Source organism: Chelonia mydas, chromosome 6, assembly GCF_015237465.2.
Source record: "Chelonia mydas isolate rCheMyd1 chromosome 6, rCheMyd1.pri.v2, whole genome shotgun sequence".
Lineage (NCBI taxonomy): Eukaryota > Metazoa > Chordata > Testudines > Cheloniidae > Chelonia > Chelonia mydas.
The window spans coordinates 22,482,805-22,505,581 of record NC_051246.2 but is presented as its reverse complement, the minus strand read 5'-3'; the positions used below and the strand labels follow the sequence as shown (position 1 = coordinate 22,505,581).

The 22,777-nt window shown below is 46.6% G+C and overlaps 1 protein-coding gene across 1 annotated transcript in view; it reads left to right on the top strand.

Annotated features, from left to right (window-relative positions):
* PPP6R3 (protein phosphatase 6 regulatory subunit 3) overlaps positions 1–22,777 on the top strand; it is a 100,998-nt gene that overhangs the window by 15,947 nt on the left and 62,274 nt on the right. The window contains 8 exon segments of the mRNA XM_037899523.2: positions 13,701–13,766; positions 14,253–14,369; position 16,290; positions 16,711–16,745; positions 16,747–16,812; positions 16,979–16,994; positions 19,036–19,100; positions 19,102–19,158. Coding sequence (XP_037755451.1) covers positions 13,701–13,766; positions 14,253–14,369; position 16,290; positions 16,711–16,745; positions 16,747–16,812; positions 16,979–16,994; positions 19,036–19,100; positions 19,102–19,158 — 423 coding nt within the window.

Sequence of the window (22,777 nt, the reverse complement as noted above, 5' to 3'; positions counted from 1 at the left end):
AGTAATGTTACTTGGCTAGCTCTGAGAAACTATCTATGCTTTTTTCCTGAAAGTTATTCATGTAAAGAAGGCTTTTTTTGAAAGCCTCATGGTGGTGGTGGTGGTTTCTTTATGACCTAATTGTTTCTTTGCATCTTTAAAGTTCAGCATTGGGCCTTGTTTTAAAATATAGTTCTGATCTCCATTGTAACTGGAACTATAGCTTTTTGTATTAGGAAGCCTAATGTTTCAAACATGTGCATGAGTTAGGATTGCACAACTATGAGATGCAGTGTGACCTGTTTAAGGCCTCAATTAAATACATGGTATCTAGATGTAGTTCCATAATCTGTAAAACTCTAGGAATTCAGGAATACCATGAATTTTTTTACTATTATGCTGAGTAGTTCCCAACTGTTCATTTTAGAGTCTTGTTTTGAATTGCTGTGTATTTGTGGCAGCGTGCCTTTTTGGAAACTAACAAAACGTGTGTGTGATACTAGTGCTTGAAAGAGGTAGTAATAGCATGACCTGAATTAGGTACTGTATAGGCAAGATACTGTACTATAAGTTTCTGGGTATTGTAGTACTCCTACAACTAAGTTGTGGGCTTTTTTTAAAGTGACTGGCTATGAATTGATTGTACAGTAACTCCTTGCTTAACGTTGTAGCGATGTTCTTGAAAAATGTGACTTTAAGCGAAACGATGTTAAGCGAATCCAGTATCCCCATAAGAATTAATGTAAATGGGGGGGGTTAGGTTCCAGGGGAATTTTTTTCACCAGACAAAAGACATTAGTACATATACAGTACAAGTTTTAAACAATTTAATACTTTATTTAGGCAATGATGATTGTGAAACTAGGTTGAGGTGGTGGAGTCAGAGGGTGGATTGTCTGGCTGATCCTCTTGCTGAACTTTTCCAACTCAAAAAAGCACATCTAGAGATTGTTTTGCTTTCTTTTTTTTTTATTTCCTTGGTAAATTTCTTTATAGCAATTCATTACATGACCAACTCCCCTAACCACTTTGGAACTGCGTTCCCTGTTAAGATCATCATTGCTAAGGATTTGCAAACCAGCAGCTTCCGTCATTTGGAAAGCTTCAGAAGGACGTTTTGGCAGTCAAATTTCGATGGGTTTGTTCTTCTTTTACTTCTCGGCCCTCTTCTTCCATTGCTCTCATCACCTCTAGTTGCATCAGATCTTCATTGGTTAGCTCTTCTCCGTGTGATTGCAGAAGTTGTGTACCGTCGGCTTCTTCCACCTCATCAAAACCCACTTTCTTGGCGAAGCCGAGGATATCTTCATAGTGGGGACAACATCTTTAAATCATTTTAAGTCATTGACACATTCAGGCCACAGATTTCCCAACACACCATTCATGCATGCCTGAGTAACTTCAGCCCAGGACTTACCGACGTTATCGATGCACTTGCGGATGTTGTAGTCATGCCAAAATTCCCGAATCGTAGGCTTGCCTTCCCCATAGGTGCCTCTGATGAGCTGGTCAAAAGTAAGGCATAGGGAATACCCCTTAAATGCAGCGATGGCTGCTTGGTCCGTGGGTTGGATGAGTGATGTGGTGTTAGATGACAGAAAGACAACTTTGACGTTTTCACACAGGTTGTCCAGGTTAATTGGATGAGCCGGTGCATTACCAATAAGTAATAAAATTTTGAAATCAAGATTTTCCTTGGCACAGTATTCCTTCTATGCAGGGATGGCATAGAGTGTCAGCCATTCTGAAAAAATAGCTAGTTGTCCATGCCTCCTTAATGGATCTTCAAATGACCAGTAGGTGTTCCTTTGAAAATCCCTTGAGAGCTCGTGGTGTTTCAGATTGGTACACTGTCATCTTCATGTCTCTGGCAGTATTACCACCTAAAAGCAAGATTAGGGGGTCTTTAGCTGCTTTAAATCCGGGTGCTGTCTTCTCTTGGGAAATATAAGTCCGTTCAGGCAACCTCTTCCAGTAGAGGCCCATTTCATCAACATTGAAGACTTGCTTAGGTGAATAGCAGCTTTCCTCAGTTATTTTCTTGAGATAGTCAGGGAATTTTTCATCTTGATGTTATGGAGGTGGAAGCGCCTCTTGAACCAATCAAACTATCCCCGACTTGCGGTGAACGTCTCTGGCTGTGATCCTTCACCTTGGTTTGTCTCCAAATTGTCATACAAAAAATTTTTTTGCCTTTTGCCTTGCCTAGAAAATTTAGAGGTAAGTTCTGCTGGTTTTGATCCTATATCCACACTGAGAGACGACACTCTGTTTTCCATCAAACTACTTGATTGACTTATTTTAGTAACATTAAGTGGTGTTACACACTGAGCACTAGCCCTGATCTTGTCAGCATTACTCTGAATTGTTCTCACAGTGGTCGGAGTAAGACCAGAGCGATGCCAGTGTCTAGGGCACACTCGCCTGTGTCAAAACGCCTTAAAGCGTCTGTTTTAGTACCCAAACTAATGGTTTTCCTGGTTTTCTTACTGCTAGTGGTACTGCTACTGCTAGGCACTCCACTAATTACTTGCTGGGGGGGTGGGGGTTGACTGTCAATGCTGGGTGATACTGTACAATCACAACAAGCTAGAAATGTTCAGGGAATACTGTACTTGTACAGACACAATGTAGTCTAGTATAATGTCTGTTGCTATAGTAGTTTCCGCCCTGATCTGCATGAAGAGTGTTACATAGCCCTCCACCATTACAATTAAAACAGACTTGCACAGGGCCACTGGAACAATGTCCTATCTCAGCTCCTTGAGCCCTTTCTGTTTCTTGCTCACACATGTTAGCAGCAGCTCCCCTTTTCCTAAATCTTCCTGCGGTCACTAATCAGAGGGTTGTCTGGGGTCCTGCTCACAAGCTCCGTGAGCTTCTCCTAAAGCAACCGTGTTGATATCAGGTGGGATATTTCCCAGCGAATGCCTTGCTGCTAAATGATGAACTAGCACTCAGGTGAGCCCTCCAGGGTAAACACATTGTTGTTAATGTAGCCTCATATTCTATAAGGCAGCACTGAGGGAGGAGGCACAAGGCAGAGGCTGCAAACACTTCCCTGGGGAAATTCAACGTGATGATGAACCCATGCTATCCCTCTGGAGCACACACAGTAGTGCAAGTATTGTGGTACCCTCCAGTATGCAGTACCGGCAAGAGATTTTTAGCAGGTACAGGGTAATGGAAAGACTTGGGGCTAGCCCCCACCTCCGGATAGATGAAACTGTGCTCTGCTCCTTAAAGGAGCTGAAGGTGGCTAGGGAGGGCATTCATTCTTTATATGGCTTTAACAGCACAATACATATGCTAACAAACAAAGGCTTTGTTTAGCATATATATTGTGCTGTAAAGTTAGTCAGGATGCTTGAGGGGAGGGGTAAGGGGAGACGGAAGTTGTTTAAACAGTGGTTTTGATTCTGTTTCTCCCCATTGGTCTGAATTATCCATGACATTCATACTGCATTACATCAAGTCCAAATCATTAGAGGAATGTTTCTGCTTTCACTGACCAGAGGATGTTTGAATTCTCATGTCAGCCCAGTTCTGTAGCCTGATGGGAATCAGGTGTTGTCCCCAGTGTACACAGAATTCTTCTTTGGAGTCAAACTAGTCTAATATGCATTTTGTTAAGTGGAACTGGAGCAGCAAAACAAAGAAAACATGCCTCATTTCCCAGCTTTGTGGGTAAGAGAACTATAAGTGAAGATTATAATTCTGAACACTGACGGCCTGAAATCAGCTGCCTCAGGAATCTGCCAAGAACTTTTCTGAAAATATGTTCCTTATCTTAGCAACAGAGCTAAGACTTATCATACATCTGCCCACCTTTATTCGAATGAAGCTCCTGATCTGACAGCTCCAGCATTGTCATGGAGTTTCATCCAGAACAATTTACTAACTTGGAACCTAATCATGTAAATGCTCAATCATTTGATCAGTCCCATTGAAGACAATGGGACTATTTGCATGACTGTGGACCACTTTTGTGGTAAGAGTTTCAGGAGTCTGCTCTGTTCCTATAAAGGAAGTTGAATCTCCCATTGAATGCAATGTTTGGGCACAGTATTATAATGCAGTTTGGGATACAGTTCTACTTAAAATGTCTTTTAATAAGTCATACATACGCTGAAATGGGTTCTCACCTAACTCCCATATTCCATGTTAAACAGACTGAAATACTACATATTTGGGGGGAAAGTGAGTAGTTAAGCATGTTGATGTTTGTGTATATAAACACCCATTTCACCACTGTACTGGAAAATATAGTTGAACTTAATTTTCTATGGAATTTGAAGAAAGTTTAACGGCCCCAATTGTTTTCTGTGTTAATCAGTGTACCTGAAAAAATTACATGCTTTCTACAAGAAAAGAATCAGTCCACACTTACTGGGGAAAAAAAATTCCTTCCAGCTGGTGTTCAGAAGAGTGCTACAAGACACATACATAACCTCATGAGCAGAGGGTGGAGAGGATACCTTCCCACATTATGACCAGCAAAAATAAATAATAAAATCTCAGAGGTAGAGGTTCACAGATTTGGAAACCTAAAAACCTGTGCTATGCTTTAAACCACCTCAGTGTATACCAGGTTTATAAACATTAAAAAGTTAACTGCAAAGGAACACTGAAGCCCACTAACCTGAATGTGTGCCAGTACGCCCTCACTAACTAAAGGCTCAGTCACACCTGAACAGATAAAAATGAACCTTGCTCTTTTACGCTAAACAGAGTCATGTCACTGGCTCCATCTCTGTTCTCGCATAACAGATGACAAAACTCCAGTGTGGCATGGTGCTGGCACATAGGATTTCAGGTACGTGGTGTGATTTTTTTTTTTTTTTTTTGGCCTTCAGAATCTCTTTTGGGAATAGTCATGTACGTGAAATAGCTGGTACTTATGATTATGCTGTGGGTGGGAGGTGCGGAGTCTCCCCTTTCCCTCTGCCTGCAGCAATCGGCTGTTTTGCAGTGTTCAGGTGGCTCTGTAGGGGATAGGGGGGAGGAGCGAGGACGCAGTGTGCAGCCTCCCCCCTCCTTCACCATGTCTCCCGCCCACACGAATCAGCTGTTTCGTGGGCGTTCAGGAGGCTCTGGGTGGGAGGGAAGAGGCTGCATGTCACATCCTTGCCCCCCCCCCCCCCCCAGCCTCCTGAATGAATGTGAAACAGCTGGTTGCTATGGGAGGGGGGAGTTGCTGATCCGCAGGGCCGCCGAGGGTTGGGAGGCACGGGGGGTGGTGGTGGAGGGGAACTGATGTGGGGGCTGCTGGCCCACCCTGGTTCCAAGTCCCCATGGCCAAACAACATTATAAGGAAACATTGCGCAACTTAAATGAGTATGTTCTCTAATAGATCAGGGACGTAACAGTGAAACAACATTAACCGGGACGATGTTAAGTGAGGAGTTACTGTATGCATTTTTGTTCTGTTCCTAAGTGAACTTAAGTCCTAGATTTAACCTGCTGCCAGTAACCTTTTTAACTTGCTGTATGGTCTTGTGTGTTCATGGAGAAAATGTCTTTAGTATCTAGAAAATTGTTACCATTATAAAAGAGCTGCTTCTTCATGTGATTGCTCATGTCAGTTCCAGGTAGGCGTGTGCATGTCGCGTGCACGATTGTTGGAAGGTTTTTCCTCTAGCGGTACCCTTTGGGTCCTTCATGGCTGTGTATATAGGTCCCTGCCGTCTCTTCAGTTCTTTCTTACCGCCAGTGACAGTCGTTAGAACAGCTCTCTTGCGTTTGCAAGTGCTTCCCTAGTGGTCATCTTTCTTGTCTATCTGTAAATAGTTATACAGCTTTAGTTGTAGTTTAGTATATGTTAGTTTTACATTTGGGGTTTTTCCCTTCTGTGAGACCGGGGCATGCCTCCGTCTCAGGGCTTTGGGTCGTGCCTTAAGCCCATGGCCAAAGGGTACCCACACGATTCCTCTCTCAAGTGCCTGGGTGAAAGTCACCAGTCCAACAGGTTCAAAATCTGCAGGGGCTTTACCTCCAGAACTAAAAAGGAATGGGACTCTAGGCTGAAAGTCCTCCTCATGGAGTCAGCCCTTCGCCCCGAGGTGGTGTTAGACCCGGCACAGAGAACTTCAGTGCAGAGTACCCCGGCGTCTGTGCGGGAGGTTTTAGTGCTGAGGAAGGATTTGTCTAAGGAGCCCCGGCACCGCCATTTCCCCACACCGGGAACCAGCTCCAGTGTACGACACTACTCACAGTCAGAGATGCCGCACAAGAACAAAAAGGCTGATAGGACACTTGGCCGTGGTCCTACCTATGCACCATTGACTCCTGCCTCACAGGGAAGTCCATCAGTTTGGTCCTGGTGGACTCCACAGTGCAGGAGGAACTGGGGGAGGATCTGGATCTTCCCTCCACACCGGACATGTTCTAGGCGGCAAGGGACCTGATTGCCATGACTGCACAGTCCCCTATCCCATCAACCCGTGTACAGCACCAACAGCTGTACTGACACTTTTCTGCCACGGGGGCAAGCCCACTATGATATGGCACCGTTCCCCCGCATCGTCTGGATCCGCTCTGCCATGGTTGGGCTCGGATTTCTCTTCGGATTCGGAGGCAGACTCCTACATGTCTTGCTGGAGCTGGTACTGCTCGCGGCGCTGCCCCAGGCAGGATGAAAGGCAACCGGTGCCCATAATGTCCTGGCCTTCTCAGTGGCAGGGGCCTACTCAGTGGCCCTTTTGGACACCATGAACCTATCACCAGGCCCAAGTGCTAGAGTATGGGGCCATGTCGATGGCATCAGAGGTCCGTGCACCTCCGTCAGCTTCCTTGGTCACCCGAGAACCCCCTTGTGGTTGGGGCGCTCAGGCTGATGAACCGGCAACACAGGGCACTGGCATGAGCGCCGGCACCGTAGCCACCATGGCACCAGGTACCACGGCAGCCACCTGCGCAAGGCAAGGGACCGACACCCAGGCAGACCCCGTGCCACCGAAGGGGTCGTCCTCATCCTCCCCGATGAGGCAGTGGTGGGGACATCCAGCACATTGCCTGTTATGGATATTAGGGCCCATTAGAACCTCCTTAGGAGGGCTGCCCAAAACCTTAATGTGCAGGCGGAGGAGGTCGCGGAGGACACTGACCCAGTGGTGGATATTTTGGCCCCTGAGGGGCCATCGAGGGTAGTTTTGGCTCATTAAAACTATCCAAAACACTACCAAGGTATTGTGGCACAATCCTGCCTCTATTCCGTCAACAGCCAAGGGGGTAGAGCAGGGATACTTGGTGCCATCCAAAGGGTACAAGCACCTCTTTACCCACCCCCTGCCTGGGACCCTACTGTTGGAGGCAGCTAACCATAAGGAGCAGCAGGCCCACCGCGGCTCACGCCTAAATGCAAGGAAGCCAAGAAGCTGGACCTCTTTGGTCGAAAAGTATACTCCTGGGGGGCTCCAGCTTTGACTAGCTAACCAACATGCCGTCCTAAGACGCTATGCTTACAATTCCTTTGGCGAAGTTCCAGGAATTGCACCTGGAGGACTCTCAATCTGAATTTGCAGCGATCCTAGAGGAGGGCAAGGTGGCGGCCAGGACCTCTCTCCAGGCCACCGTGGACCCCGTTGACTCGGCTACCTGCACTGTGGCCACAGCAATGACTATATGAGGTGCAGCTCTTGGCTCCAGGTTTCTGGGTTCCCGCAAGAGGTCCAAAATACAATCCAGGATCTGCCCTTCGACTACTCAGGCCGGTTTGCAGAGTGGATGAACTCAAGGCTGCATAGCCTTAAGGACTCGCGGGTGACCTTTAAATCCCTGAGGATTCACACACTGGCCCCTCAAAGCCGTTTAAACCCCCAAGCTGTTCTGCGATTCTACTCTGCCCCTCCTAGATGGGATTTTAGTAGAAAGCAGGGCAGGAGTAACAGGAGGCACCCATCGCAATCCTTCTCGGGCCAGGGCCAGGGCTTGGCTAAACAGCAGTGGGGCTGTCATAAATCTAAAGGGAAGGGTAACCACCTTTTTGTCAAGGTTTCTTCCCCACTCTGAACTTGAGGGTACAGATGTGGGGACCTGCATGAAAGACCCCCTAAGCTTATTCTTACCAGCTCAGGTTAAAAACTTCCTCAAGGTACAAACTTTGCCTTGTCCTTGAACCCTATGCTGCCACCACCAAGCGTATTAAACAAAGAACAGGGAAAGAGCCCACTTGGAGACGTCTTCCCCCAAAAATATCCCCCCAAGCCCTACACCCGCTTTCCTGGGGAAGGCTTGAAAAAAATCCTCACCAATTTGTACAGGTGAACACAGACCCAAACCCTTGGATCTTAAGAATAATGAAAAAGCAATCAGGATCTTTAAAAGAAGAATTTTAATTAAAGAAAAAGTAAAAGAATCACCTCCTGTAAAATCAGGATGGTAACTACCTTCCAGGGTCATCAGATTCAAAACATAGAGAATCCCTCTAGGCAAAACCTTAAGTTACAAAAAGACACCAAAACAGGAATATACATTCCATTCAGCACAGCTATTTTACCAGCCATTAAACAAAAGAAAATATAATGCATTTCTAGCTAGATTACTTACTAACTTAACAGAAGTTCTGAAGAGCATTCCTGACCTGATCCCAGCAAAAGCATCACCCAGACAGACCCTTTGTCCCCACTCCCCCTCCAGCTTTGAAAGTAACTTGTCTCCTCATTGGTCATTTTGGTCAGGTGCCAGCGAGGTTATCTTAGCTTCTTAACCCTTTACAGGTGAAAGGGTTTTGCCTCTGGCCACAAGGATTTTATAGTTCTGTATACAGAAAGGTGGTTACCCTTCCCTTTAGATTTATGACAGGGGCACAAAGCCAAACTTTTGAAGGTTTCAGAGTAACAGCCGTGTTAGTCTGTATTCGCAAAAAGAAAAGGAGTACTTGTGGCACCTTAGACTAACCAATTTATTTGAGCGTAAGCTTTCGTGAGCTACAGCTCACTTCATCGGATGCATACTGTGGAAAATACAGAAGATGTTCTTATGCATACAAACCATGAAAAAATGGGTGTTTACCACTACAAAAGGCTTTCTCTCCCCCCACCCCACTCTCCTGCTGGTAATACCTTTTTAATAGCTATTAACGGGGGATCTGTTGCCACCTGTGGATATAGTCTGTCTAGCTCCTTAAGGAAGTGTCCAGCTATGGGGCTAGCAAATATTGACTTCTCCACCACACCTGGGTGGAAAGCAGAAATAGCCGCCAGGTGCACCTTAATTGACGAGACTGCCAGCCCCTGTTGCTTTTAGTAAATAGTCCAGTATAAAGGGGATTGAGGATTGGAGCGGAGGGGTACCCTTCTGGAGGATCAAATAGAGAACAGTTTCCACTTGGCCAGATAAGTGGCGGGAGTGGAGGGTTTTCTACTGCTCAGAAGAACCTCCTTAACCAAATCAGAGCACTGAAGCTCTGACGAGTTCAGTCATGGAGTTTCCGTGCTGTGAGGTGAAGACAATCCAAATTGGGATGCTGGAGGCGGCCGTGGTCCTGCGTGATGAGGTTCAGAATCATGGGAGCGTCCTCTAAGAGGTCTAACAGCGTGGAGAACCAGTGTTGGTGGGGCCTTGCTAGTGCTATGAAAATAAGCGATGTCTTGTCTTACCGGACCTTGAGGAGGACTTTGTGGATGAGAAGGAAGGGTTGGAACACATACAGAAGTTTTCCCATCCACGAAAGGAGAAAAGTGTCCAACATGGAGCCGGGGCTGTGGTTCAGGAAGGAGCAGATCTGCTGGCACTGGAAGATAATGCTGGCAACATCTTGGTGGAGAGACCATTCGTGGCCATGAAAGGACCTGCTGAGGCAATCAGCTAGTTTGTTTTGTGAGCCCGGCAGGTATGACACCTCTAACTGTATCAAGTGGGAGATGCAAAAGTCACACAGTTTGAGAGCTTCGTGGGACAGGGGAAAGGAGTGAGCACCATCCTGTTTGTTTATATAGCACGTTGCTGTGGTACTGTTCATCCACACACTCCCCCCTCCCCCCTCCCCCTCGCCCTGAAGACCAGCCTGAAATGTCTGGCAAGCTAGACACACCACTCGCAGCTCTCTGACACTGATCTGTAACAATAGTTCTGCCTGGGACCATAGACCTTGAGTCCTGACATTGCCCAGGCATGCCCCCCACCCCACCACCGATACATCTGTGACTAGTGACAGTGATGGCTGTGGCTTGGAGAAAGGTACTCCCATAAAGACTACCTGCAGCTGTAGCCACCACCAGAGGGACTGGAGGACCCGAAGAGGCAGTGTGACCAGCCTGTCCAGAGGGTGCCAACTCGGCCTGTACACCTAAGCCAGCCATGTCTGGAGAGGGCGGAGCAGCAGCCTTGTTCTCTGCACTGTGTAGGTGCAAGCCACCATATGACCCAGCAGTCTTAGGCAATTCCTGGCTGTTGTGCTTGGGAACCGATGGAGACCTTCGATGATGGCACTTAAGATCAGAAATCGAGACTCGGGCAGAGACGCCCTTGCTTGGGTGGAGTCCAAGACAGAGAACGCAAAAAGAAAAGGAGTACTAGTCTCTAAGGTGCCACAAGTACTCCTTTTCTTTTTGCGAATACAGACTAACCCGGCTGCTACTCTGAAACAAGACAGAGAACATAATTAATTGGGGCCGAGTGGGGATCAGGGTCAATTTTGCGATGTTGAGGCTGAGACCGAGTCTGAGGAACATTGCCCGCACCAGATTCACGTGTTCCTCCACCTGGGCTTGGAGATCTGCCCTTGATGAGCCAGTCGTCCAGATATGAGAAGACTTGCACCCGGTGCCTGCGAAGAAAGGCCACCACAACCGCCATGCACGTGGTGAACACCCTAGGGGTTGCCGATAGTCCGAATGGGAGGACTGTGAACTGATAGTGCAGGCCTCTGACCACAAATGGCAGAAAATGTCTGTGGGATGGGATTATGGAGATGTGGAAGTGTATGCATCTTTCAAGTTGAGGGTGGCTCCATATCCAGGGAGGGAAATGATGGAAGCCAAGGATACCATGCAGAACTTCAATTTCTTCATGAATCTGTTGAGATTTCGCAAGTCTAGAATAGACCTGAGCCCACCCTTGGCCTTGGGGAGTAGAAAACAACAGGAGTAAAACCCCCTGCCCCTGAACTCCAGATAAACCTCCTCTACCGTCCTGAGTAGAAGGAGCAATTGCATCTCCTGCATAAGGAGTTGCTTGTGAGAAAGGTCCCTGAAGAGGAACAAGGAAGGTGAGTGGGAGTGAACAGAATTGTAGAGTATCCCAATTCCATTGTGCTCAGGACCACAGCCTGGTCCTCTCGAGGCTCATGGGACCCCCCTTTGAGCCTCTAGCAACCTACTCTTTGCTCTACCTCTCTTGGAAAATGGCTTTCCTTGTGGCCATAACTTCAGCCAGAAGGGTGTGTGAGCCCAAAGCATTAACTTCTGAGCCCCCTTATAGAATTTTCTATAAGGACAAGGTGCAGTTGTGGCCACACCTGGCCTTTGTCCCCAAAGTAGTTTTGCAGTTCCATATGAATCAGGATATTTTCCTGCCAGTGTTCTTCCCGAAACTGCATGCCAATGACAGAGCATATGCTCTGGACGTTAGACATGTACTGGCTTTTTACATCGAGTGTGCAAAGCTGTTCAGAAAGTCGATGCAACTCTTCATCACTGTCGCTGAAAGGATGAAAGGGCTTCCTATCTCATCCCAACAAATTTCTTCTTCGATCACGGTCTGCATCAGGATGTGCTATGACCTGGCAAAGATTCCAGCCCCAGCGTTCACGGCACACTCCACCAGAGCACAGGCTTCATCTGCAGTGTTCTTTGCACAGGTCCCCATTCAGGATATCTGCAGGGCAGCAATCTGGTTGTCTATCCATACCTTTCCATCTCACTTTGCCATCACCACAGGATAGGGTTGATGCCACATTTGGTAGAGTCTGCAACTTGATGAAGTCTGACCCCTCCTCTGGGGAACTGTTTGGGCATCACTTACTTGGGATTGACATGAGTGATCACTCGAAGAAAAAACGGTTACCTACCTTTCATAACTGTTCTTCAAGATGTGTTGCTCATGGTCATTTCACGACCAACCTGCCTCCCCTCTGTTGGAGTATCTGGCAAGAAGGAACTGAAGAGTCCGTAGGTCGGTAGGGAAGCTATATACACCTCCATGAAGGCGCCACTCCAGGTGGCTCCAGAGCTGACCCAACGGGTACCGCTAGGGGGAAAACCTGACAATCATGCATGCGGTTCACCCATACCTACTTGGAATGGACATGAGTAACGCATCTCGAAGAATAAGTTTCAGAAGTAGGTAACCGTTTTTATTAAAACTAATCGCTTTAGATTAGGGATACTCTATATAAAGGTAGCCTTCCAAGGGTAGCTTCCTTCCAATGCACTTCAGATACTTTACACTTGAGTTACATTGAATTTTTATTTATAAAAAAAGTATAAAAAAGCCTTTTTTATAGTTATGAACAGAACTTTAAAAACTAATTTAATGTAAAAGTTTTGAAAAGCTCATCACTGATAGCTTCTTCCTTCTCAATTAACAATATTGTCTTCACTGGAGATAATGCAATTCAGATAAAGGAAACTAAGCGTAGAAAATTACTGCAGATCTGGTATTTAATGGCACTGCATTTTTTTTTTTGAATTTATCACTTATGAAGCTCTGACTGGTTTGGCTGCGGGTAACCTGATACTGTCTCTTGCAAATGCAGCAAGTATGGTATGAGATCAGCAGAGCTACTTGAGCTGGAGCTCCCTTGTTGTAAATGGCAGGGAGTTTTGGCGGAGTGTATTTGGGGAGGATTTCTTGCGATGAATCCTGCCTTGGTTTGCCAGCACCTAGATGCATTGACCACTTCAGCATGTTGTAAATGCAGTTTGAAGTCTCTCCCTCGTCTTTAGAGGAGGGGCTTGGCTTGAGAGTTGTTGGTTTTTAATATATTTGCTGATGAATCTGTTTAGGTGAGATAAACCCACTTTTATATTACGTTTTATGTACTTAGGTTTATAAAAGCCTCTGAGCCATCAATCCAGTGCCTCAGGAGTCTGTTCCAAAAGTTTAATTTTTTTTATGTGCGCGGATACAAATTAACTTGCCAACTGAGCTTTTTTATTTTTTAATGCAGTTTACTAACAGTTTGGTAACATGTTCCTCAGAGGGCTACATTGACTGTTTTAGCTATTTGCACTAATACATTGGAGTTTGGGGATTTGTGTACACAGCCAGTATGTGAAGATAAGCCTTCTGGGGTCCCAAGGCCCGTACATGGTATTGCCGTTTTCTTCAGGTCCAGTATGGTAATGTATTTTTCCCACAGAAAAGAGTTCTTTCCCTGTAAGTTGAGAAAATAAGGAAGAAAACTTGGAAGATATGGAGCCAGTACGCCTCAACATTGTTGTTCATTATTTAGTTATAATGCAAAATGTCAAGTGTGATGCCACTTGTCTCAAAGCAAATAGAATGCCTTTTTCATAAATTGTATTTAATTGCTTTCCACAAAAGATTATAGTAGGCCAGCAGTCGTCACTGGCACTACACATTTCTATCCTACTCTTGGTATCTACTCTGAAAATTTAGAATTTATTATACAAAAATATTAATTTGAAGAATAAGAATGCTACTAAAGAAATTGTGATAGATGACCTTCAACATGCTCAGGTTATGCTTTGTATGTTTCTCTAATTTAACGGAAAAATACTGCCTTTTTATTCAATATCACTAAATTTTTTTACAGTGGTTAAATGAGGAGAGAATTATCCAGCGGCTTGTAGAAATTGTACATCCGTCTCAAGATGAAGATGTAAGTACTGTGTTGTGCTTGTCAAGATCCAACTGTTTAGCTTATTAATTATTGCTGTTACAAGAAGTTATGATTCTAGTCGGCCTGTCTTAGGTAACAGAAAATCTTAAAGCAATAATGTAATCAGAAATAGGACTTTAATGTCAGTATTGACTTCGCTTATTTATGGAATTAGTACATATTATCAGATCTGCATCAGGGTCTGGCCCCTGAAATTCTTGAGGGGATGAGATAGGATGGCAGGAGTCCCCTAGCAGTGCTATTCTGCCATCTTGGTGGCAGTGGAATGGAGTCCTGTCTAAAGGCATTTGATGTTTAGAAATGTGTTTGAAAAAAACTTTACCTTCCCATATAAAATAACACAGATTGCTTGGCATTTGGTCCTGGTTTTTTGTGCACAGCTTCATAATTTCTGGGATGAGAAGTATTCTTTAGATAATGTGTAGTCCTATACTGCTCTTACAACAAAAACATTTTCTTTTTCAGAGGCATTCAAATGCATCACAGTCGCTCTGTGAAATTATTCGCCTGAGCAGAGACCAGATGTTACAAGTACAGAACAGTTCAGAACCAGACCCGCTGCTTGCAACTCTAGAAAAGTATGTTGGACAGTTTAACTTCCGATTTATTTGCCTTGTATCTCTGAATGGTGGCATTTATTTTTAGTTATTTGAAACCTTTTGGAAATAACAAGAATTACTTTCCCATTATGTGCAGCCAACAAAATGTATGGGTGTTTTGTGAAGTAACTAAATTTATGAAAAAAAGAGGAGTACTTGTGACACCTTAGAGACTAACAAATTTACGTGGGCATAAGCTTTCGTGGGCTAACACCCACTTTGTTCAGTGCATGCAGTGGAAAACAAGTAGGGAAGATCACACCCCCCCAACACCCCCCGAAAAAATGGGTGTTGCCATACCAACTGTAAAAAGACCAATTAATTAAGGTGGGCTATTATCAGCAGGAGAAAAAAAACCTTTTACAGTGATAATCAGGATAGCCCATTTCAAACAGTTGACAAGAAGGTGTGAGTAACAGTAGTGGAGGGGGGGTTGGAATTAGCATGGGGAAATAGTTTTTACTATGTGTAATGACCCATCCGCTCCCAGTCTTTATTCAAGCCATCAAGCTTCCTCTCAGTGCTTCCTCAGCTCTCGTCCCCTAACGCCCCTACTTTACTTACGCTACATTGATGACATCTTCTTCATACTAGGACCCATGGAAAAGAAGCCCTTGAGGAATTCCACCACAACCTCAGCCTGGGACCAGTCCACACAACAGAGATCCACGTCCTGGGTGCTACAGTGCTACTAACAATGGCCACATAAACACCATCCTATACCAGAACACCTACTGAGCCGCTTTCATCCAGACCACATCACATGATCCCTTGTCTACAGCCAAGCTCTACAATACAGCCGCATTGCTCCAATCCCTCAGAGACAAACACCTACAGGATCTCTATCAAGCATTCGTAAAAAGTACAGTAGCTCACCTGCTGAAGTGAAGAAACAGATTGACAGAGCCAGAACACCTAGAAATCACCTACTCCAGGACAGGCCCCAACAAAGAAAGGAACAGAACGCCACTAGCCACTCACCTTCAGCCCCCAACATAAAACCATCTCCAACGCGTCATCAAGGATCTACAACCTATCCTGAAGGATGACCCATCGCTCTCACAAATCTTGGGAGACAGGCCAGTCCTCACTTACAGACAGCTCCCCAAACCTGAGCAAATACTCACCAGGAGCCACACAACAAAAACACTAACCCAGGAATCTATTCTTGCAGCGAACCCCGTTGCCAACTCTGTCCACATATCTATTCAAGGGACACCATCATAGGACCTAATCCACTTTAGCCTGCATCATCAGAGGCTCGTTCACCTGCACATCTACCAATGTGATATAACAAGAAATGCCATCATGTGCCAGCAATGCCCCTCTGCCATGTACATTGGTCAGACTGGACAGTCTCTACGTAAAGAATAAATGGACACAATCAGATGTCAAGAATTATAACATTCAAAAAACCAGTCGAGAAGAACACTTCAGCGTCCCTGGTCACCTCAATTCAAGACCTAAAAGTCACAATTTTCCAACAAAAAAAAACTTCAAAAAACGGACTCCAGCAAGAAACTGCAGAAACTGGAATTAATTTGCAAAACTGGACACCATTAAAATGAGGCTTGAATAAAGACTGGAGTGGATGGTGTCATTACACAAAGTAAAAACTATTTCCCCATGCTATTTTTTTCCCCCCTACTGTTACTCTTGCCTTCTTGTTAACTGTTTGCAATGGGCTATATTGATTATCACTACAAACGGTTTTTTTCTCTCCTGCTGATAATAGCCCGACTTAATTAATTGGTCTCTTATTACAGTTGGTATGGCAACACCCCATTTTTTTCACAGTTCACTGTGTATATATATCTCCTATGCATTTCCACTGGCATGCATCCAACGAAGTGGTGTTTTTAGCCCACGAAAGCTTATGCCCATAAATATTGTTAATCTCTAGGGTGCCACAGATACTCCTCGTTGTTTTTTTGCTGATCTCGACTAACACGGCTACCACTACTAAATTATATGAAGAGTGAGCGAAGCTGGATATTTAATTTCATATCACACACCTTTTATGAATGGTGGGTCTTGTCTGATAGTTGTGCATTATGCTGGCACTTACAGAAGCCTGGATTTAAAAACATTTAAATCTGCTGCTGATGGGCTAATAACTGTCAGAAATAGATGATGAAGGAACACCAGCTTGATATTGGGAGGAGGAAGGGAAAAATGTGAAAATGGCTCTGAACCACCCACCCAACTCTTGATCCAGCATTTTTACAAAGAAACACTGTAGCTCTCTGTCTCTGTATAAATACAACTTTTTAAAAATACAAAAGTATGTCTAAGACTATTGATGTTTTCTCTCTAAGGCAAAGAAATTATAGAACAGCTACTATCAAATATTTTTCATAAAAGAGAAAAATGAATCTGCAATAGTCAGTGCAATCCAAATATTACTGACCTTACTTGAGAACAAGGCGACCAAACGTCAAGACATTTCACCCCTCTGTGATCACTTCCTTTGTGAGATTTGTGCTGCTGCTGAATTTACCTTTGTAGAGGTGGCATGACTTGCATCTTTCCATGACACTGCAGGATATATTATACACTCCCCACCTCCACCCCCCAACAGGTGTCTGCCAGCTTCCCACCTGGAAGGGTTCTCTTGATCTAATGTAAAAATGTAGCCATATAAACTTTTTTAAATTGCATCCTTAAATACCAGCTTTATTTCTCAGTTTTTGAAATCCTTTATGCTGGCTTTCATATCAGTCAGCTTCTGTTTAGATACTACAGTGGTGGAATTATAAGTGTTTGAGCACATAACTGTTCTCAGTTGTGGTTTGTCTCAAGAGTCTCAGATTCTATGAAAAACATGATATTAAATGTTTGATGTGTTCCTACATTTCACAGCTTTGTCTTGATAGCTGGTGATGGCTCCCATCTGAGTGTCCCCTACAACTGTTAGACCACAAGCCATTTCTGTCTGGTCTTGCTTTCCTTGTGTTTCAGCTTCTGCTCTTAGGTGATGCTAACAGTTGCGGTCCTTCATATCTGTCGGGGTCGGGTCCAGTCCATGGGCCTATTTTGACCCCCAAAACATTATCTGCAACCTAGTCTTCAGGAGACTAGAACTTTTTCTGTATCAGTCTGTTCATTTTTGTAGAACTGAAACAGGAGGAAGATGATGCACACTCCTTGATCACTTCCCTATCTTTCTGTTCATACTTGCCTCTTTCAGTGTTTGAATTTTTTGTTTGTTTAAGTGGAGTCCTCTGCCAGAGGCACAGGGTTTAAGTTGGCAGCAGATCTGCTTTGAATTGGACTCGTGACATTACAATTTACAGCTGTCGTGCTGCAGGCATACATTGCATCTCAAAACTTTAAGCTGTGAAGAAACACACATGCTTCTAAATATTTTTAAAGTGACATAGAAGCATAAGTGATTGTCAGTGAAAGTCATTGGGGACTTAAGGCATATCTACACCACAATCTTAAATGGACCTAAGTTAAGAATTCTAACTCCTCATCGACCTAGCCCAGGGATGGGCGAACTACTGCCCTCGGGCCGCATCTGGCCTGTCAGACCTTTTTAATCTGCACGCTCCCAGCAGTGCTTACCTCAAGCAGCTCCTGGAAGCTGCGGAATATCCCCCCCTCTGGCTCCTACCATAGGGTAGCTGGGGGCTACGCATGCTGCCCCACCCCAAGCGCCAGCTTTGCAGGTCCGCATAGGAGCTGGAGGGGGAACATGCCGCTGCTTCCGGGAGTTGCTTGAGGTAAGCGCTGCCTGGAGCCTGCACCCCTGACCTCCTCCGCACCCCCAGTCCCCCCAGCGCTGATCCCCGTCCCCCATCTGAACCCCTCAGTCCAGCCTGGAGCACCCTCCTGCACCCCAAACCACTCATCCCCAGCCGCACCCCAGAGCCCACACCCCCGCCAGAGCCCTCACCCTGTCCCACACCCTGACCTCCAGTTTCATGAGCATTCATGGCCCGCCATACGATTTCCATACCCAGATGTGTTTGTCCACCCCTGACCTAGCCACATCTGTGCCAGGAGTTAGATTGACCTAACTGTCACTCAGTGCATGAAATTTTTCACATCCCTGATCTATGTCGCTAGGTTGATCTAATTTTTAAGTGTAGGCCAAGCCTTACATGCTTTTAAAACTTGTACTGTTTGGCACAACGCATTTCCTAGGGATTAATGGCGACTTGCTATTTAATCAGTGTTGCCAACTCCATATAGCAGGAAGTGACCAGACAAACCCTCAGGAGGGGGGACCGAAAACTGAGCCTGCCTGAGCCCCATTGCCCCAGGTGGGAAAGCTGCAGCCCAAGAGCTTCAGCCACAGGCAGGGGGCCTGTAACCTGAGTCCCACTGCCCAGGACTGAAGCTCTCTGGCTTTGGCTTCAGCCCCAGGTGGTGGGGCTCGGGCTTCAGCTTTGGCCTCAGGCTGCAGCAAGTCTAAGCCTGCCCTGGCAACCCCCTTAAAACGGGGTTGTGACCCCACTTTCGGGTCCTGACCCACAGTTTGAGAACCGCTACTCTAGATTTACCCCTTTGTGTATAGTCTTTTTCTAGTTATAGGTTTACAGAGCTGGTGCTATGTTAAGATTGTGTCTAATTTGAGTTAATATTGTAACTAATCCTGCAATATAATCATCAAACTTTTCTTGTATATTTAGATTTGAAAGGTCATAGAGAGATCTGTCCTCCAGGCATGAGCCATTCAACATATTCAGTCAACAAAAGTGTTTTAGGAAGCCATAAAAGCACGACTTGCATCCTTCCATGAGCTACTACTTGAGCCCCCGAAAGTAAGTGGAATCTGTAACTGTACCAAATGAAAATGGAGACCGATTACAGTCTGTCATTTAGTGATAAAGGCTTTAAAAATAATAGTTTTTCTTAGAGTTCTTGCTCATGTCCATTCCACATTAGGGGTGTGTGCACCGTCGCCAGAGATTTTTTTCCCTTAGTGGTATCCATCAGGATGGCTCTAGCGCCCTCTGGTGCCACGCGCTCATGGACCACTATAAAGGGCCCAGTCCCCCACACCATCTCAGTTTCTTCTTAACGCCCAGGATGGTCACTGGAACACCTTCTGTTGCTTCGGCAAGGCGTTCATTCAGTGGTTTTTTTGTTCTCTAGTTTAGTTATCTTCCGTTTTAATTTCTAGTAGTAGTGTAGATAATATTACTGTATACAGTGAGGCCCCCCTCCCCTGCTTAGTGTAGAGGGGCTTCTTCTGCTGCTGGGCATGCCCTGGTCTCTGGGCTTCAAACTCTGTGCCTCCTGCGGCAAGCCTGTGCTTGTGGGCAACCCACACTCTAAATGTCTGGAAGAAGCTCACATATAAGAGCATTGCCAAATCTGCCGCCACTTCAAGTCTTATACAAAAAAGGACAGGGAGGCTAGACTAAGAGCTGTCCTAATGGAAGTCACACTTAGACCTGCATCAGAGGCAAGCCAGTTGAACTCAGTGCCTCGGCTTCAATGTAAAGTGCCCTCTGGCACTGCGTGTTTCTCAGCACCATTCCTCCTGTCCAGTACTGAGAGAGAAGCACAAGAAACTTGTCCGAGAGAGGATACTACTCAGTACTGAGGAAGGACAAACATGGGGAGTGTGACTCATGTCAGACCACTCCTCCACCCGTTCTGCTAGCAGCACCATCGACTCCATCCTGCTCGCAGGTGCCGTTGAGTCCAGTGAAGGGCCCCATCTGCCAATGCCAGGGGGACCTCATGGTGCCAGCGGGATCGCAGTGCTTCCAACCTTGAGACCTTTGCAGTGGCCAGCTTCTGCTGACCCTGATGGGACAACTACTGGCTTTGATGAGTGTGTCGAACAGAATGGAGCATGTTGCCCCGAGCTCATATGCAGCACCAAGGCCCCTTCGGTACTGGACCAGAGGAAAACTGGCCCTTCTGTTGTCGGCAAAGATGTCTCTGCTCCAGCACTGGTTGATGGAAATGAAGGGTACTGCTCCCCCATGGTCTCCTGAAGAGTCCTCAGAGTTAGAGGTGGAATCCTGTGCAGAGCCAAAGGGCCACTGCCAATATCTCTCCTACATCCCACTGGATCTTGGTGTCTTCAACCAGCACCAATCTTCCTCCCTGGTTCTGACCAAGAAGCCAAAGAGAACCACGAGGGGAAGATCCCTCACTTCCCATAAGGGAAAGGACAGGGCTGGAGGAGAGCCAAGACCCGTGCCGGGCGACTTGACATCAAGTATCTCTACACCACCTGGCTCAAAACTCTGTCGTAGTTGTTGTAGTTGTGGCGGTTAATCAAAGGGAGAGGCAGGGGCAACCTGGACTCACACCCAAAAATAGAGACTGGATCTGTTTGGGCAAAAAGTTTGTCTTCCAGGCTCCCATTGGCTTGGTGGTTGTCTACCCTCCTTCACCGCCGCTACGATTACAACATGTGGCAGGCCATGGCCAAGTGTGAGGTTTTGCTTACTGAAGGGCCCAGGAAGGAATTCCGGGCAATCCTCCAGGAGGGCACAGCTCTGGCCAGGGTGGTCCTCCAGGCATCTTCGAATGCGGCGGGCTCTGCAGCTCGCACCATGGCCTCAGCCGTCTCCATGTAGCTGGCATCCTGGCTGCTCCTCTTTGGCCTGTTGACAGAGGCTCAGCAGTCAATGCAGGACCTCCCCTTCAACAGCCAGGCCTTGTTTGCAGAACAGATGGACAGTAAGCTGCATGAGCTAAAGGACTCCCGCCCCACCCTGAAAAGTCTAGGTGGCTGTACGTCCTCGTCCAGCCCTTAAGTGGTTCAAACCGCACCCAGCTCAGGGCCAAGGGAGCCAACCCCGGCAGGAGCCCCCCCCCCCCCCCCCCCCCCAAAGAGCAGGGGCTACAAACGCCGCCCAAGCCACCCACCTTCGCTCAGTCGGGCTCGACCTGCAATAAGCAGGGCAGCAAGTGGGCGTTTTGAGGGTGCGCCCAAGAGTGACCTACCAAACTATACCCTGGATCTATCTTTCCTGTATTTCTCCAACCCTTTCTTTTTTCCTCCCGGCATGGACTACTATAACTTTGGACCCCTGGGTCCTCAGTACAGTGGCGCAGGGTTATACCTTCCAGTTTCTGCCCCCACTCCCTTCCCTGTCCCTCTTCAGGGACCCCTCTCACGAGAATCTCCTCGTGCTGGAGGTAGAAGGGTTGCTGCAGCTGGGTACAGTGGAAGAGGTTCCTCACGAGTACAGGAACAAGAGTTTCTGTTCCCGGTACTTCTTAATCCCAAAGGCGGTCTATGGCCCATCCTGGACCTGCGAGACCTCAACAAATAACTAAAGAAGTTTGAAGTTCCACATGGTCTCCCTGGCCTCCATCATCCCTTCCCTGGATCTGGGAGACTGGAATGCCGCCCACGATTTGAAGGACCAGTATTTTCATATAGCAATCATCCAAGCACATAGGCATTTTCTACACTTCACGGTGGGATTGGCCCACGACCATTTTGCGGTCCTCCCTTTTGGCCTAGCAACAGCACCGAGGGTGTTTACCAACAGCATGTCGGTAGTAGCGGCTTACCTCAGGTGTCGGGGTATCCAGATATACCTGTACCTCAACCACTGGCTGGTCAAAGGTTGATCCAGGTCCCAAGTCCAAAGGGGTGCAGCAGGCCACATGCCGATCCCTGGGTCTTCTGGTAAACAGCAAAAAGTCTACGTTAGTTCTGGTGCAGAGGATAGAGTTCATTGGAGCGGTGCTCAGCTCCACCTGTGCCAGAGCATTTCTGCCACAGGAAAGGTTCCAAGCATTGGTGGACCTCATTGCGGGAGTCTCCTCATTTCCCCTGACCAAGGCCAGGGTTTGCCTGCGCCTGCTGGACATTAGGCAGCATGTATGTACGTCGTCCACCATGCCAGGCTCTGGATGCAACCCTTACAGCAGTGGCTGGTGATGGTCTATTCCCAGTACAGAGATCACCTGAAAAAGGTTGTTACCATCTCACTGGTGATACTTGCCTTGCTGCAATGGTGGACTGACCCCAAGGTAGTCCTGGAAGGAGTTCCATTCAACAGCCCTTGTCACTCCATTGAGCTGATATTGGACGCCTCGGACCTAGGTTGGGGAGCGCATCTTGGCGATCTCCAGACCCAGTGCATGTGGTCCCTGGAGGAGATAGTGTTGCATGTAAATATCAAGGAACTCAGAGTGGTACAGTTGGCCTGCAGGGTCTTTCTGCCGCACCTGGCAGGCAAGGTGGTGAGAGTGTTGATGGACAATATGGCCTTGATGTTCTACATCAACAGGCAATGCGGAGCACGCTCATCTGCTTTCTGTCAAGAGGCCCTCCAACTGAGGCATTTCTGCATTGAGCATATAATCCACCTGGAGGCCTGTCACCTCCCCGGTGTCGGGAACACGCTGGCAGATTGCCTAAGCAGGTCCTTTTCCTCTCACCACGAGTGGTCGCTCCAT